An 18,232-nucleotide genomic window follows, 5' to 3' on the forward strand; every position below is an offset into this window, starting at 1 on the left:
GTTTCTTACATTCTTCTCTGCAGATTCTCTGAAGCTCTGTCAGGTTGGATGGTGCACCGCTATTTTCATGTTTCTCCAGAGATGTTTGATCGGTTTCAAGTCCAGGCTCTGGCTAGGCCACTCAAAGACTTGTCCCCAAGCCACTCCTGTGTTGTCTTGGCTGTATGCTTTGGGTCGTTGTCCCGTTGGAAGGTGAAACTTCGCCCCAGTCTTAGGTCCTGAGCAGGTTTTCATCAAGGATCTCTGTACATTGCTCCGTTAATCTTTCCCTCTCCTGACTAGTGTTCAGAGTATCCGCAATAGGCTGAGAGAGGCTGGACTGAGGGCTTATAGGCCTGTTAAGGCAGGTCCTCACCAGACAGGACTGGCAAAAGTGCTCTTCACTGACGAGTCACGGTTTTGTCTCACCAGGGGTGATGGTCGGATTTGCGTTTATCGTCGAAGGAATGAGCGTTACACCGAGGCCTGTACTCTGGAGCGGGATCGATGTGGAGGTGGAGGGTCCGTTGTGGTCTGAGGCGGTGTGTCACAGCATCATCGGACTGAGCTTGTTGTCATTGCAGGCCATCTCAACGCTGTGCGTTACAGGGAAGACATCCTCCTCCCTTCATGTGGTACCCTTCCTGCAGGCTGATCCTGACATGACCCTCCAGCATGACAATGCCACCAGCCATACTGCTCGTTCTGTGTGTGATTTCCTGCAAGACAGCAATGTCAGTGTTCTGCCATGGCCAGCGAAGAGCCCGGATCTCAATCCCATTGAGCACGTCTGGGTCCTGTTGGATCGGAGGGTGAGGGCTATGGCCATTCCCCCCCAGAAATGTCAGAGAACTTGGTGGAAGAGTGGGGTAACATCACACAGCAAGAACTGGCAAATCTGGTGCAGTCTATGAGGAGATGCACTACAGTACTTAATGCAGCTGGTGGCCACACCAGATACTGACTTACTTTTGATTTTGACCCCCCCCTTGTTCAGGGAAACATTATTCCATTTCTGTTAGTCACATGTCTGTGGAACTTGTTCAGTTGTTGAATCTTATGTTCATACAAATATTAACACATTTTAAGTTTGCTGAAAATAAACTCAGTTGACAGTGAGAGGACGTTTCTTTTTTTGCTGAGTTTAGTTTAAGTAAATGGCTTAATCTGTGAGATGACTTGCATGAGTCAGGGCTCCCGAGTGGCGGGGCGGTCTAAGGCACTGCATCTTAGTGCAAGAGGCGTCACTACAGTCCCTGGTTTGAATCCAGGCTGTATCACATCCGGCCGTGACGCTGGCACCCAATTGGCCGGGGTAGGCCGTCATTGTAAATAAGAATTTGTCATTAACTGACTTGCCTAGTTAAAAAGGCTTCATTTAAAACATTTACAAAGTGAATCTGACTGCTATCAGATAAGTGTACATACAGTGTAGTGAGTCTTAACTTTAATACATTTATTTAGTAATATTACAGTTGATATAGATTATAAACTGATTTTTAATGAATCTAAGGCAAAGAACCTTGGCTGTGGGTCGGGACTTTTTCCTATTTCGAATAAACGAAGGCCACATTTGACACGTTGATCCACCAGACCTTCCGAGCATTGGGCGGAATGGTCTTTTGAACGGGATTAGACTTCATGGTGTGTTCGATGTGTGAGGAATGGCAGGCCCATGTGTGTAATAACAGAAGCCACAGCTCAACTCTAGGGCCCAGATTTTCAGTTAACTTAACACGAAAAAAAGAAATGCAAGAATCCGTGTCATTATTGCCTCATCTATTCTCATTAATACTTTTATTGTACAATATTTTACATGAGTTGTACAAACAGAACAAGGCAGAAGCAACTCAATACAAGGAGAGCTGTAATTTAGCTAAACAGACAAATGAGGAGGATGTGCTTTTTTCTCTTCAGTTGAGTTATTTTTCAATTATCGATACAGCCTCACCCCTCCAAATTTTACCAAGAAAATGATCATTGTCTACAATATGGAATGTAGACTTTAAATCAATCGGTGTGTTGAAATGAGTCGAGAACCTTATTTGAACGACTTCAAAAAGCCCCGTTTACACCTGCCATTAACACGTGTCCTTCGTCCTGATCTTGTCTGTTTACACTTATCAGATCACAATGCATTTTTTTCTTATTATTTTTCTAATCGTCTACACTTGTCCCCCCCAAAAATTGGGCAGAATCAGAATGTGGATAAGAGCAGGAAAAAGGCTGCATGTTAGCACCAGGTATAAACAGGGTTAGAGTGACTTGATTGCAGCATGCTCAAGTACAATTCAACTCAGACATCCACTCCTGTATACAATGTGGACAGGACATGCTTGACCCCCCACAAAAAAGGTCAACGGAGGTACAGTACCGACCAATTATGGCAACGGAGTAACAAAGATTACTTTGATCAAATGAGTTTGTTAACATTCATCATACAACATGCCAGCACATTGGTTTTGATAAACTGGACGGCTATATAATTATAATCAAGTAGATATTACAACGTAAGCAGTATCTGATAATATTTAAAGCGGAACAGAACCCACAATGGTTTACAAATCCATGGCATGAAGTGTACTAAATGAATGCTGGCTTACAAAATGGAAATTGAGGCTCATGCATGTTCCATACAGCCCAGTAAGGGAGCTCAATGGCAACTAAAATTGCATTAAAAAGTTGGTTTGTGTAGCACTAATTCAGGGTTTCCCCCAAACTCGGTCCTCGGGACACCATAGGGTGGTGCGCTTAGTTTTTTAGCCCCTAGCATTACACAGCTGATTCAACTAATCATCAAGCTTTGATTATTTGAGTCAGCTGTGTAGTGTCGGGGGCAAAAACCAAAACGTGAACCCCTTGGGGTCCCGAGGACCGAGTTTGGGAAAACACTGCACTAGTGTATAGTGAGGCACTTAGGCTTGATTGCAGCTAAAATTGATTAATAGTATGTCATGCATGTGTAATGAACCATACAGTCAACAAGCTAAAATCTGAGGTAAATAATTAGCAACTAAACTTCCATAGTGTAGCCTAACAAACCAAGTTAAAAAATATTGACCTTTCAACAAATGCAAAATCACCAAAAATGAATATTCCAATGTGGATACATATAACATTTGTTCATCCAGACTAAAAACACACAGCAACATGGGAAAGGCATATTACATTTTCTCAACAGTGAATTGAATTCAGAAGCTCTTGTAGGCCTATGGACTTTCCACTGAAAGACGTTAAGGACAGAGCAAAATCTTAAGATCGGACGAATGATGATCATATCAATGAGGCAGAAAAATGTATGAATTCAAGTTGTGAGGTAAGTCTTCCTCGCAGCTTGATAGGGGATAGGATTTGCATTCTTAGAAAGAGAAACACAGCATACGGTGTTAAAGATTGCTGGCAAATTATTCTATTGTCTCCAGTTTAAAACTTGAGTTACTTTCACAGGTTCAATATGTCTGACATTTAGTATGGAAGATCTGTCATTAACCCAGACTTTCCCTGCAATTGAGCAAAGGTGTTAGGTCGGACACCAACACGTAAAAGGCAGAAGTAGTGTTTGATTTATGGCATCAACCCAGTGGACATTTTGCTCATGGTCTCTGTGACATTTTCTGGTTGAGAAGACGTCCTATAACCAGATTACAACCAACGGGTCTCTTTTACAACCAGGTAAAGCAAGAGAAAACGAGAAAAATGTTTTCATGACAAGGTAAAGACGTCATGGGAAAGACAGCATCTGACCAAATCACAACCAACATATACTATGTTACAACCAGATTAACACATGATTTAGTTTGCTAAAAAGACGTTAACAAAAACAACCTTAAAAACCACCCTTGTTCCATGTCAGTTCTGTCTGCAGGGAACACAGACACGGTCTCCACAGAAACGGTGATGGTCATAGAGTGTGACCTATGAAAGACTAACACTTGCGGTGAAGTGGTCATGATTGGAAAGTAACAAAGCAATACAACATGCATGCTAATTTTGTGCATCTTGTTTGTAGCCGTATAACATTGAACACATACCGGGTGACATACGCAGCGTAGCCTCGGTAACGTTTGAGAAATAATCATCGAGATTGAATTACGCGCTTCACATTTTTAGTGTCATGTGCTTCAATGCTGTTTCAATAATCTGCTTTCTCACAAAATAAAAATTACAACACGCATAAAGGGGATGGCCACACAGAGACTAGGGTTGAATGGCGGGATCCCGGTTACTTAGATTCACGGCCCAAATCCACACCCTTTTCCCGGAAACCGGAAAATTATTTATATTAACAGCATGGCGTGAATGGAACTGTTAAATTATACGCAATGTCTAAAATATGGCTTCTCTATGGCCTCTGCATGATGAATCAACGCTCAGAGTGGGGACAGACAGCCCATCAGTATGGACCGCAGTTCAATGTATGTCACCATGGGGGAAAACCACATATACATATATACATATACATATATATAGTGATGGTAGGCCTACATTTTCTGCAGCAGCATACTGTATGCTGCAGTAATATAAAGACCGAATATGCGTCTAATTTACCCATCTCCATCTGGCTTTAGGGATCACATTTTTTTTATTGTAAAGATACATTTTTTTATTGCAGCTGCAGTTTTAAAAACAACCTATCACTCGAATAGCTTTGATTTAAAATCTGTGCATGTGCGAGCCCTCACAGTCCTTCTCGCTCTAACTCCATTCAAATTGCATCCAAAAATAGATAATCATGTTTTAGATTGATATATAGCCCTATATATAGATGTCATAGCCTACCTCTTTCAGGTAATACATTCAATGCAGTATTAGCCTTATATTTAGCTAATTAATGACGGGTTATGCATAATTAGGTTCTAATTTATAGCCTCTGTCTCTTGCGCAATATGCACACACCTGTGCTCCGCTGGCCTATTTAAACAACGGTCCTTAGCTGTTGGAGTCCCATGCAGGAGAAGCTAGATTAGAATAGCTTGTTGGACATTTTTTTAAAGCATTTCTTATACCAATAGACTATTTGAAGAGGTACTGAAGCTCTTATTTGCTGAATGGTAAATACAGCAGCCAGTAGAACGAATTTGAAAGAAGAGCGAACGCGCGATGTCRGTAGGCTATAGAGAGTTATTTATTCAGACCCATGACCATTCTATCTTTGTTTAGAGAAGTGAAAGCCTTCTGCATCTAATTCTAGTCATATATTGTTCAAGGATGTCATTTAGAATTATGAGAATAAAGGACAACGAAACGTATTTCATTTAACAGTTGAGAGGAAGGAAGGAAAAAAATTATATGCTAATAACATTAGGGGAAATATTATTTAAAGGTATATATGCGTCAGTCTACTAAATTATACAAATAGGCCCCATTATACTTCAAAATTAAAATCTATTTCGCTAACCTATAACCTATACGCATGTGCTGCACCGGAATCACATGTTCTCTCGTCGCTCTAATCACAGAGAAAAGTGATTTATTTGGAAAATACCAGGAAAATATTCAACCCTAACAGAGACGCATGAACACGGATAAAATTGTATATGACCTACATCATTGTCCGTTCTTGTCTATCACAAGTTTAACACATCCCTACTTTTTTTCGGACGAGTTGCATATGTAGAGGACGAACATATTGTGCCGTTTTAATTGGACAATCATTCATCAAGCAGAGGATGACCTCCCCATTGAAAAACCATTGTCTCAATCCGGGAATCTTGGAACACAAAATCTCAATGTGTCTGTACCCTCACCTTGCATGATAGTGAGAGTTTTATATTAGTTTTCTTTATGGGGTCATTGCCAAGGCTGCGCTGCGTGAGTAAAATGTAGCCCAATAGGTTATTATGGACAAAAAGGCCTCAATGCAGCAGTAAATGTTGAAGACCTTTATGTTCCTCGTATTGCTTACTTTGTCCACTGTCTCTTGCTATAATTCTAAACAAGGCCATTGACATCATCTGTGCGGAGAGACGGAGGCATTGAAGTGGCCAAATATAGTAGCTCTCCTAGCATAGTCTTATCTGGCTTGAGTTGGTTGGCACTTCTGTTTAGTAGAAAGAGAGATCGCTTCTCACTTCTGTTTTGACACAGCGTTTCTTGATGCTTACATTTGCCAAACTGACTTGGCTCTCTTCCCTTACAAGCCTCACAAAATAAAAAATAAAAAAATCTGGCACTTCCTAGTCCTGGAATGTTCACTCTTTAAATTCCCCCACTAATCCCCCCTCCCTCCCTCTGTCCCTTTCTTTAAATTCTCTTTCTTTCCCTCCCTTGTTGTAGTTTTCCCAGGGTCCAGATCCCCCTTGGGGCAGCAGCATGTGTCGGTACATCGTCACTATGCCAGGGAAGACTCCTCCAATGGCGGCCCGGCCCAATGCTTACACAGGGCGTCTTCCAGAAAGCCCGCCAGCTTGTCACAGTCCTCCTGAAGAAAACGAGACCAGAAATATGGGGTTATATTAGGGACGATATTTAGTTGCACTTTATTTTAAGGTACAATGACCAGGCATTTAAAACCTATCTATAACATGTTTAATTCTTTGGGATTCATTCAAATAAGTCACCATTTGGTATCCGGTAGTTATACAATTGTGTCAAATTCTTCAAAGTAAGTACCAGAAAAAAGAAGGGGGGGAAAGATATCAATACAAAAAACAACAATACTTCTGTAGAAATATTAGATTCAAGGCTGGCCTGGGTTGAGTTGATTTAATCAGTGTGTTCCGCTCCTCTTACCTCACTGATGAAGGCGAAGTGAACCAGCTCACTAGCCAGGTCTTTGGAGCTGTCAGCTAAATTGGAAAACACAAAACAGCCACCAAAAACCTTAACATATAAAGATCCTCAACCAGTCCTACAGTTAAAAGGGCCTCTATTACTCCCCGTAGGTGATTTGCTAGCAGTTATTGAAGTTTGTAATGGCTGTTTAGATAAAAACCAAACCACCGATTCCAGTTTCTCCTGGCCCATAGACTACTTTCAGGTTGAGGAAACATCTAACCTCAAATAAAATCCTTGAACTTCCCCTTTAAAAACTGCATGCGATCTACTGAATAACCCAATAGATGGTGCTGTATATCTGCATTTGTAATAGCCCCTCCACCCGGCACAGCCAGAAGAGGACTGGCCACCCCTCATAGCCTGGTTCCTCTCTAGGTTTCTTCCTAGGTGTTGGCCTTTCTAGGGAGTTTTTTCCTAGCTCCCGTGCTTCCACACCTGCATTGCTTGCTGTTTGGGGTTTTAGGCTRGGTTTCTGTACAGCACTTTGAGATATTAGCTGATGTACGAAGGGCTATATAAATTTGATTTGAAACAGCCCCTCTGTATATTGGCATGTGGTTCAAAAAGGGTACACACAGTAACGTTACAATAACTTTGTTTGAACGTCGGATTGACTCACTCGGCAGAACGTCACAGTTTAGCTGCCGTTGGAGCTTGTCGTCCATCTTCAGGAGGAGAGAGAGCTGCAGCCAGAGAGAGAGAATTAAATTAAAATGTATTTTACCACTCCTTGTATATTGTTAATCTAATTGCTTTTATTCGCTATTATAAAAAAAAGGAGAGGTGCGAGTGTGCGCACTGGGTCAGATTTGAACCAATCCCAACTCTCGTGCACACTCTACGTAAGTGCCGGGGGCTTTTATTGTTTATTTCACCTTTATTTAACCAGGTAGGCCAGTTGAGAACAAGTTCTCATTTACAACTGCGACCTGGCCAAGATAAAGTAAAAGCAGTTCGACACATACAACAACAGAGTTACACATGGAATAAACAAACATACAGTCAATAACACAATAGAAGAAGTCTATATACAGTGTGTGCAAATGAAGTAAGATTAGGGAGGTAAGGCAATAAATAGGCCATGGTGACGAAGTAATTACAATATACCAATTAAACACTGGAGTGATAGATGTGCAGAAGATGAATGTGCAAGTAGAGATTCTAGGGTGCAAAGGAGCAAGATAAATAAATACAGTATGGGGATGAGGTAGTTGGATGGGCTATTTACAGATGGGCTATGTACAGGTGCAGTGATCTGTGAGCTGCTCTGACAGTTGGTGCTTAAAGCTAGTGAGGGAGATATGAGTCTCCAGCTTCAGTGATTTTTGCAGTTCGTTCCAGTCATTGGCAGCAGAGAACTGGAAGGAGAGGCGACCAAAGGTGGAATTGGCTGCGGCACTAACCACACAAACCATGGGCGAGATGTTTTATTGTGCAATTATTTGTCGATAGTTATAAAAGCTCAGACACTTTTTACATTCAGCAACAATTCTTTGTTCCTTTAAAAAAAGTGTACGTTTTAGATGGAAAATAAACACAAAAAAAACTCACATGACTTCTGGTGCCTTCCTCAGTGAACTCCAAGTTACAATGCATTTGGACAACCTGTACAGTTTCAAGCATGACACAGAGAGAGAAAAAAAATCTGCTAAACTGATTTCCAACACTCGTTTCATGACCATAGGGCACCACCTTGAAATTGAAAGCAGACAAGAAGGTTCATTTTAGTGCCTAAGTGTCTTGCTTAAGGGCACAGCGGCAGAATATGGTATCGTCTGGTATCTAAAACCAGCAGCCTTCCGGTTGCCAGTTAAATAGACTTTATATTTGATAATTGTTTACCCCAACATTTTGGTTGGGTGTTGCCTGTATGGTTCATATACAGTACATATGCTATTAAATACTTGTTTTGACTGGCCCGGGATTTGAACCAGCAACCTTCTGACTACTGGTCTGCATGCAATCCCCTCGTATAAAAAAAAGTCACCTTTCTGGTCTCCATCTCCTGGGGCTCTGGGCTGGGAGTCTTCACTGTCTCCATGCGCTCCTGGAAGATGGACAAGGTCCGGGGCATGGTGAGGCCCCGCTGGAAGTTCATCAAGGGATAGATCCCATTCCTAGTGAGTACACACAGAAAGAAAGAGCCAATCCAATCAATTGAAAAACAGACTAAGTGAGTTAAATCATGTGATGTACAGTCTTTACTTTAAATACTGACTAAATACCACAGTCAGTATGAAAAGGGGGAAGGGACAATAGTCCCTTGGAAAATCTTAGACTTAATTGAGTTGAGTAAATATAGTTTTTTTTTTTTACATTAACATTTTAGTCATTTATCAGACACTCTTATCCAGAGCAACTTACAGTTAGTGCGTTCATCTTAAGACAGCTAGGTGAGACAACCACATGTCACAGTAAGTACATTTTTCCTCTAAGCAGCGATCGGCAAAGTCAGAGCTACTAAGGGGGAAAAGGTCAAGTGATAGTTATAAACATGATGTGGCGGCCATCATAGCGGCCTTCATAAAACCGGACGGTTCTAACATCAACTGGAAAGTCAAACAAATTTAGGATTAAAAAAAAGAGGTTTACTATGTAGATCATATTTAATTTATAGATTTTTATTTAACCAGGCGAGTCAGTTAACAGATTCTTATTTACAATAACGGCTGGCAAGTGGCGTGGAATAAGTGCAGCAATAAATAAAATATAGTGGCCAACTCTAATAAAAACACAAAAAAAATGTGTGTATAAGCATCCAATTACAAAGCAGACAAGAGATGGATAGAGGACACAATTGAATGCCAGTTGTGGGCGCAAGCTGCCAAGATCCGATCTGGATCCAATCGTAGGTAATTTGATTTGTTTATACCAGATATAGGAGCTGCAGATGCATACCCATAACATTTGATGATGAGCAGACCAACAGAAATTAGACACAATTATCTTACCGTAATCAACCAAGGTTTCAGTACACAGTTTTCCCCCCCTTTAAAWTGCATCCYTCCTTCCTGATCAAGGTTTATATCCTTAGACCGCAGGAGCGGTAGAGATACTCTTAATGATCGGCTATGAAAAGCYAACTGACWTTTAMTCCTGAGGTGCTGACTTGCTGCACCCTCGACAACTACTGTGATTATTATTATTTGACCATGCTGGTCATTTATGAACATTTGAACATCTTGGCCATGTTCTGTTATAATCTCCACCCGGCACAGCCAAGAGGACTGGCCTCCCTCATACTGGTTCCTCTCTGGGTTTCTTCCTAGGTTTGGCCTTTCTAGGGAGTTTTTCCTAGCCACCGTGCTTCTACATCTGCATTGCTTGCTGTTTGGAGTTTTAGGCTGGGTTTCTTTGTACAGCATTTGAGATATCAGCTGATGTAAGAAGGCTATATAAATAACATTTGATTTGATCATTTAGAATGTATGTATGTATGTATGTATGTATGTAATACAGTTGAAGTCAAGAAGATTACATACCACTTAACCAAAATACATTAACCTTAGTTTACAATTCCTGACATTTAATCCTATTAAAAATTCCCTGTCTTAGGTCAGTTAGGATCACCAATTTATTTTTAAGAATGTGAAATGTTAGAAGAATAGTAGAGAGAATGATTTTTCAGCTTTTATTTCTTTCATCACATTCCCAGTGGTTAGAAGTTACATACACTCAATTAGTATTTGGTAGCTTGCCTTTAAATTGTTTAACTTGGGTCAAACGTTTCAGGTAGCCTTCCACAAGCTTCCCACAAGTTGTGTGAATTTTGGCCCCATTCCTCCTGACAGAGCTGGGGTAACAGTCAGGTTTGTAGGCCTCCTTGCTTGCACACGCTTTTTAACTTCTGCCCACAAATTTTCTATGGATTGAGGTCAGTGCTTTGTGGAGGCCACTCCAATACCTTGACTTTGTTGTCCTTAAGCCATTTGCCCACAACTTTAAGTATGCTTGGGGTCATTGTCCATTGGAGAGATCCATTTGTGACCAACGCTTTAACTTCCTGACTGTGTCTTAAGATGTTGCTTATTATCACATAATGAGCCTCTCGTGGATGTCAGTTATTTGAAGTGAAGTGCCAGTTCCGACGCAAAGGCAACTCCTCAAAACATGAGCTGCACCCTACCGTGCTGTCTCATGTGAACAAAGGATGCTTGTTGCACCGTGCTTCACGTTGGGATGTTTCTTCAGCTTGCAAGCATCCCCCTTTTTTCTCCAAACATAACGATGGTCATTATGGCCAAACACTTACATTTTTGTTTCATCAGACCAGAGGACATTTCTCAAAAAAGTACGATCTTTATCCCCATGTGCAGTTGCAAACTGTAGTCTGTCTTTTTTATGGTGGTTCAAGAGCAGTAGCTTCCTCCTTCCTCCTAACCTTTCTGGTTATGTCGATATAGGACTCGTTTTACTGTGGATATAGATACTTTGTACCCGTTTCTTCAGCATGTTCACAGGGTCCTTTGCTGTTGTTCTGGGATTGATTAACACTTTTCGCACCAAAGTACGTTCATCTCTAGGAAGCAGAACGCGTCTCCTTCCTGAGCGTATGACGGCTGCGTGGTCCACGGTGTTTATACTTGCGTACTATTGTTTGTACAGATGAACCGTGGTACCTTCAGGCGTTTGAAATTGCTCCCAAGGATGAAGACTTGGAGATCTTTGAGGTTCTTGGCTGATTTCTTTAGATTTTTCCATGATGTCAAGCAAAGAGGCACTGAGTTTGAAGGTAGGCCTTGAAATACATCCACAGGTACACCTCCAATTGACTCAAATGATGTCAATAAAGCCATGACATCAGTTTCTGGAATTTTCCAAACTGTTTAAAGCACAGTCAACTTAGTGTCTGTAACTTCTGACCCACTGGAATTGTGATACAGTGAAATAATCTGTCAGTAAACAATTGTTGGAAAAATTACTTGTCATGCACAAAGTAGATGTCCTAACCGACTTGCCAAAACTATAGTTTGTTAACAAGAAATTTGTGGAGTGGTTGAAGGACTCCAATCCAAGTGTATGTAAACTTCTGACTTCAACTGTATACAGTACCAGTCAAAGGTTTGGACACCTACTCATTCCAGGGTTTTTCTTTATTTTTACTATTTTCTACATTGTAGAATAATAGTGAAGACATCAACTCTATGAAATAACACATATGGAATCATGTAGTAACCAAAAAAAAGTGTTAAACAATCTAAATATATTTTATAGTTGAGATTCTTCAAAGTAGCCACCATTTGCCTTGATGACATCTTTGCACACTCTTGGCAGTAAAAATAAAGAAAAACCCTTGAATGAGTAGGTGTCCAAACTTTTGACTGGTACTTGACTTATGTAATGTAATCTCCGGCGGGAGCAGCCTTCTACTTTTAATATATAAAGATAATGAAAATCCAAATGACCTTGTGCCCCAAGATCTGTCCCTCCAACGCCCACACTTACTTTACATCCTCCAGAAATTTGTCCAGTTCTAGCGGCGAAACATTCGAGTACCTTTAGGAAACGATGACAAATGGGACAGCATGAGTAATAACATCAACAAATCACCTCAATCAAACAGACCTATGGGTCTCTCCCTGGGGACAGGTTTTTCTCCGTCCTTACTTGATCTCCACCCCGGGCCGGTCCCCATGCTTGATCTCAGCCATCACACCATTGGGGTCGAAAGTCCTGGTCTTCTCTTCAAGGCAGTTATCATGAAGCTGATCTGTTAAAAGAGGGAGTGCATTTAAGACTACCGTTATGTGATTAATATGGAGATTTTATTTATTTTTATTGGATTGACCTCTAGAAGAGAAAACTTCAACGTGACAGTGTCAAAGGGATATTGGACTCCTAACCTGAAAAATAAAAATATGAGATTGTATTCACAGTGGACTAAATATTGTTTTTGACAAAAATATCCAGATTCACAATGTATTTGTGAACCGTTTCAGAAAGCTGGGTGTACGATAGACGTCACTACTTCACTATAAACACGTYGGTAAATTCTAGGTGGTGTATTMTATTCTCATTCTAGGGAATARGGTGCTATTTTGGATAACTTAGTGTTGACATGAACAAGGGACTGATGAAACTTGATATGTATTTATACATTTTATATTCTTGTCGATGGTGAATTTAGTATTAGATTAATCATTTTTATTCTTATATTCTTGTCGATGGTGAATTTAGTATTTAGGCTTTTTTTTATTTTTATTTTTTAGCAAAGTGCCTTTTTTGAGCATGTCAACTTATGTGCCATAATAACAAACTCATATGTAATCTGTAAATATAAATAAAATGTGAAATCACAAAGCTATTTAGACAAAATCTTGCCTAGCCATCATGAATGGTTGAGATAATGAGTGGGCTGGGACATTCACAAGAGGGTCCATTCTGTCACGCAAGTCTTCTCTGTCAAATGGCACTTGCTGCTCTCTGCTACCGCAGATATTTGAACGATCCTAAGTCTTCTCTGTCAAATGGCACTTGCTGCTCTCTGCTACCGCAGATATTTGAACGATCCATAGGATTTACTCATATTTTCATCATGGACAACATGCAAAGTGTAGCTACAGCTTTCAATACCAGTTTTGTCCTGAATACTGCTGCTGGTATCGACACAGCTTTGTCTTCTGTGGCTAAATCACTCTGGACTGGTTGAAGCTGAGTGGGAAGGATTATTTTGAAAGTGTTTGTCTGCTGTGAATCATCATAATCCATACACCGGTAAGAGTCTACAGTTAAAATTCCAAGATGGCTACATGAACATGCGTTATTCTCTCAACTATATCAAAAAGTCATTTTTCATAGCTAGCTATTGTTACACATATATAGCTATCATGGCGCCATCAGGGGTGGAGATGGAGAGTGACCGCATTGCAGCCGTGTGTAATTGGCCGAGTCCCATCTCGGTAAAGGAGGTGCAGCAATTCTTAGGGTTTGCCAACTACTACCGGAGGTTTATCAAGACAGTCGTGACGAGGGCACGACAAAACCTATTCCCCCATCAGGAGACTGAAAATATTTGGCATGGGTCCTCAGATCCTCAAAATGTTTTACTTGCTCGGCCTCCGACCGCAAGGCACTAGTAGWGCGTACGGCCCAGTACATCAACGGGGCCAAGCTTCCTGCCATCCAGGACCTCTATACCAGGCGGTGTCAGAGGAAGGCCCTAAAAATTGCCATGGACTCCAGCCACCCTAGTCATAGACTGTTCTCTCTGCTACCGCACGGCAAGCGGTACTGGAGCGCCAAGTCTAGGGCCAAGAGGCTTCTAAACAGCTTCTACCCCCCAAGCCATAAGACTCCTGAACATCTAATCAAATGGCTACCCAGACTATTTGCATTGCCCACCCCCTCTTTTACACCGCTGCTACTCTATGTTATTATCTATGCATAGTCACTTTAACTCTACCCACATGTACATATTACCTCGACTAACCAGTGCCACCGCACATCGACTCTGTACCAGTACCCCCTGTATATAGTCTCACTATTGTTATTTTACTATTGCTCTTTAATTACTTGTTCCTTTTATTTTTTATTCATATTTTTTAAACTGCATTGTTGGTTAGTAGCGTGTAAGTAAGCATTTCACTGTAAGGTRAAATACCTGTTGTATTCGGCGCATGTGACTAATAACATTTTATTTGCTAGACAGTTGCATACAGGTACCGTTATAGCTTGCGTCGTCCCTCAATGAGAGACATTGTTTACAGATGGCTCGTTGCAGGACGAAGCAACGTTATAGCCAGCTAGCTGAACTGGCCTGTTGTATTCTGATGTTAATATTGATTGCTGATGTGCGAAGCCATGCATGACTTGATCATCTTTTTCATGTTTKCCAGTTTGTCATGTTTAACTAGCTAACTACCGAAATTAGCCACTGTGGTGCGACTGCTAATCAAACCGCATTTTAAGTGATAGGGAGTGGGACACACATGCTAAATTGGCTAGCTAGCTATAGGGAGCAAAATAGTAAAAATTAACACGGTCGCCAGGTGCAAAGTGTTTCCTCCGACACATTGGTGCGGCTGGCTTCCAGGTTAAGTGGGCATTGTGTCAAGAAGCAGTGCGCCTTGGTTGGGTTTCGGAGGGTGCACAGCTCTTGACMTTCGCCTCGAGGCCGTATGGGAGTTGCAGCGATGGGACAAGACTGCCAATTGGAAGTTGGATACCACGAAATTGGGGAGAAAAAGGGCAATTGTTTTTTTAACAAAAATTATTAATAAAATGTAAATTTTTACATTGAACTAAGAGGTTTGTCATTTTTCATAGGAAAATACTGTACCAAAGACTTTATTGAAAAGTCCCTACTGTTGACCCTAATTTTACACCCCGTTCCTTCTAATTATCACCAGGTTCCTTCTAATTACCCAGTTCTTCTAATTACCGCAGTCCTTCTAATTACCCAGTTCTTCTAATTACCCAGTTCCTTCTAATTACCAGTTCCTCTAATTACCCAGTTCCTCTAATTACCCAGTTCTTCTAATTACCCAGTTCCTTCTGATTTACCCAGTTCCTTCTAATTACCCAGTTCCTTCTAATTACCAGTTCCTCTGTTAAAAACTCATGGACGATTTTTATTAAGCTCAAACAAAGTTTATTCACCCAAAGGGTCAGACAGCTGAACAGACAAGAGCATATTTACACAAGTACTGGTATTTAATCCTTTCTCCTATGCCGAGTCTCTCCTTACACATCTGAACAGCCAATACACCTCTGTTGCTAGACAGAACTTTAGTGTATCTGTTCTTCCTCACTTCATCTGACTGATTTCTGCCCAAATTCCTTACTACTACCTAACTCACGGCTGTCCTGTTGACTTGTACCAGACTGTGGCCATTTTCCTTCTCATAGGATCCCTGATGTCTAACAGTGACATGAATAAGGATATTTAATATTTTCAAGTTTAGAAGTCAGAACCCATCAACACTAAATCGCGCCATGGCCTAGTCTAGTAGTAGTGTTACGCCCCTGGACCACATATGGAGGCATCGGTTCGATCCGTGTTCCACACTACTTTGTTTTCCTGTTCACTCCCATCTACATATCTATCCTTAATCAATTAATCAATAAAGCTTGGAAATGCATTTTATATATATATATATACAGTATAGTGCATTTGGAAAGCCTTATTCTAAAATGTATTTAAATTGGGGGGTTTCCCCGTCAATCTACACACAATACCCCATAATGACCAAGCAAAAAACAGATTTTTTGACATTTTTTCTAATTTATAAAAAATAAGAAATGGAAATATCACATTTACATAAGTATTCAGACCTTTACTCAGAACTTTGTTGAAGCACCTTTGGCAGCGATTACAGCCTCGAGTCTTCTTGGGTATGACGCTACAAGCTTGGCACACATGTATTTGGAGTTTCTCCCATTCTTCTTGCAGATCTCCCAGCTCTGTCAGGTTGGATGGGGAGCGTCGCTGCACAGCTATTTTCAGGTTTCTCCAGAGATGTTAGATTGGATTCAAGTCCGGACTCTGCTGGGCCACTCAAGGACATTCAGAGACTTGTCCTGGACCACTCCTGCGTTGTCTTGGCTGTGCTTAGGGTCGTTGTCCTGTTGGAAGTGATCCTTCACCCCAGTCTGAGGTCCTGAGCGCTCTGGAGCAGGTTTTCATCAAGGATTTCTCTGTTCTTTGCTCCGTTCATCTTTCCCTCGTTCCTGACTAGTCTCCCAGTCCCTGCCACTGAAAAAGCATGACGCTGCCCCACCATGCTCACCGTTGGGATGGTGCCAGGTTTCTTCCAGACAGACTCTTGGCATTCAGGCCAAAGAGTATATCTTGGTTTCATCAGACCAGAGAATCTTGTTTATCATGGTCTGCGAGTATTTTAGGTGCCTTTTGGCAAACTCCAAGCTGGCTGTGATGTGCCTTTTACTGAGGAGTGGCTTCCGTCTGGCATCTACCATTAAGGCCTGATTTGGTGGAGTGCTGCGGAGATGGTTGTCCTTCGGAAGATTCTCCCATCTCCACAAGAGCAACTCTAGAGCTGTCAGTGACCATTGGGTTCTTGGTCCCCTCCCTGACTAAGGCCCTTCTGCCCTGATTGCTCAGTTTGGCTGGGCGCCCAGCTCTGGGAAGAGTCTTGGTGGTTCTAAACTTCTTCCATTTTAAGAATGATGGAGGCCACTGTGTTCTTGGGATCTTCAATCCTGCAGAAATGTTTTGGTACGCTTCCCCAGATCTGTGCTTGACACAATCCTGTCTCGGAGCTCAGACAACTGCTTCGACTCATGGCTTGGTTTTTGCGCTGACATTCACTGTCAGGTGTGTGCCTTTAAAATCATGTCCAATCAATTGATTTACTACAGGTGGACTCCAATCAAGTTGTAGAAACATCTCAAGGATGATCAATAGAACAGGATGACCTGAGCTCAATTTCGAGTCTCATAGCAAAGGGTCTGAATACTTATGTAAATAAAGGATTTTAGTTTTTATAAATTAGAAAAAGAAAATTACACCTGTTTTTGCTTTGCCATTATGGGGTATTGTGTGTAGATTGATGAGGGGAAAACATTTATTCAATCAATTTAGAATAAGGCTGTAACGTAGAAAAATGTGAAGGGGTCTGAATACTTTCAGAATGCACTGTATATTTACAATCACCACGTTCCACACAATTCCACCCATGGTAGTAGTAACTCTCTATGCACCTCCCTTTCCCTCGTCTGTTACAGGAGTTCACCAGTCGTGTGTACGCATGGACGCCAAAAAGAGACCCACGGCACATGACCTGCTGTTTCACAGGTTTCTGTTTGAGGTGCACTCTCTTAAGCTGCTGGCTGCCACTGCTTTATCAATATATCAGTGTGAGTAACATGTCTGCCCACTGCTTATCAACAAACAGTGTGAGATAACTGTCTGCACACTGCTATATCAATCTCATCAGTGTGAGTAACTGTCTGCCACTGCTATTAACTATCAGTGTGAGTAACTGTCTGCCCACTGCTATATTGTACTTACAGTGTGAGTAACTGTTGCCACTGCTTTATCAACTATCAGTGTGAGTAACTGTCTGCCCACTGCTTTATCGACTAATCAGTGTGAGTACATGTCTGCCACTGCTTTTATCATATCAGTGTGGTAATTGTCTGCCACTGCTTTTCACTATCAGTGTGAGTACTGTCACATCAGAGGTACATTTAGATTTCCTGACACAATTGGTCAGAAAACATTCCCTTTTTGCCGTTTGCCCCAAACTGAAAGTTTAATGCAAATGTGAACATCTCTTTCAGTCTTATGTTCCAAATTTTTAATTTTTTTTATTTTTTTTAACGTTGGATAAAAGTACAGACTCAGCGCTTCAAAATGGCATATCATACACTGTAGTTGGAAGAAACATGGGGGAGTAATGCTGCTTTAAAAATTGATAATATTTTCACAAAATGTATTCTTTAACCAAATTACAAAATGGATTCTCTGAACATTATCTCACCAAGTTAGGCAAACCATTAACACCTATGACAT

At 41.2% G+C, this 18,232-nt stretch overlaps 1 protein-coding gene across 1 annotated transcript in view; it reads right to left on the reverse strand.

Annotated features, from left to right (window-relative positions):
- Positions 1 to 1,743: 1,743 nt before the first annotated feature.
- Positions 1,744 to 18,232, reverse strand: part of LOC111979137 (nuclear receptor-binding protein 2) — a 72,991-nt gene continuing 56,502 nt past the window's right edge. The window contains exons 12-18 of the mRNA XM_070449057.1: positions 12,364 to 12,466; positions 12,202 to 12,252; positions 8,744 to 8,873; positions 8,308 to 8,361; positions 7,376 to 7,439; positions 6,712 to 6,767; positions 1,744 to 6,400 (exon numbers count right to left, since the gene is read on the reverse strand). Of these exons, the coding sequence (XP_070305158.1) occupies positions 6,311 to 6,400; positions 6,712 to 6,767; positions 7,376 to 7,439; positions 8,308 to 8,361; positions 8,744 to 8,873; positions 12,202 to 12,252; positions 12,364 to 12,466 (548 nt within the window). The 3' untranslated portion in view covers positions 1,744 to 6,310. The remainder of the gene's footprint in view (positions 6,401 to 6,711; positions 6,768 to 7,375; positions 7,440 to 8,307; positions 8,362 to 8,743; positions 8,874 to 12,201; positions 12,253 to 12,363; positions 12,467 to 18,232) is intronic.

Source organism: Salvelinus sp. IW2-2015, linkage group LG19 (assembly GCF_002910315.2).
Source record: "Salvelinus sp. IW2-2015 linkage group LG19, ASM291031v2, whole genome shotgun sequence".
Lineage (NCBI taxonomy): Eukaryota > Metazoa > Chordata > Actinopteri > Salmoniformes > Salmonidae > Salvelinus > Salvelinus sp. IW2-2015.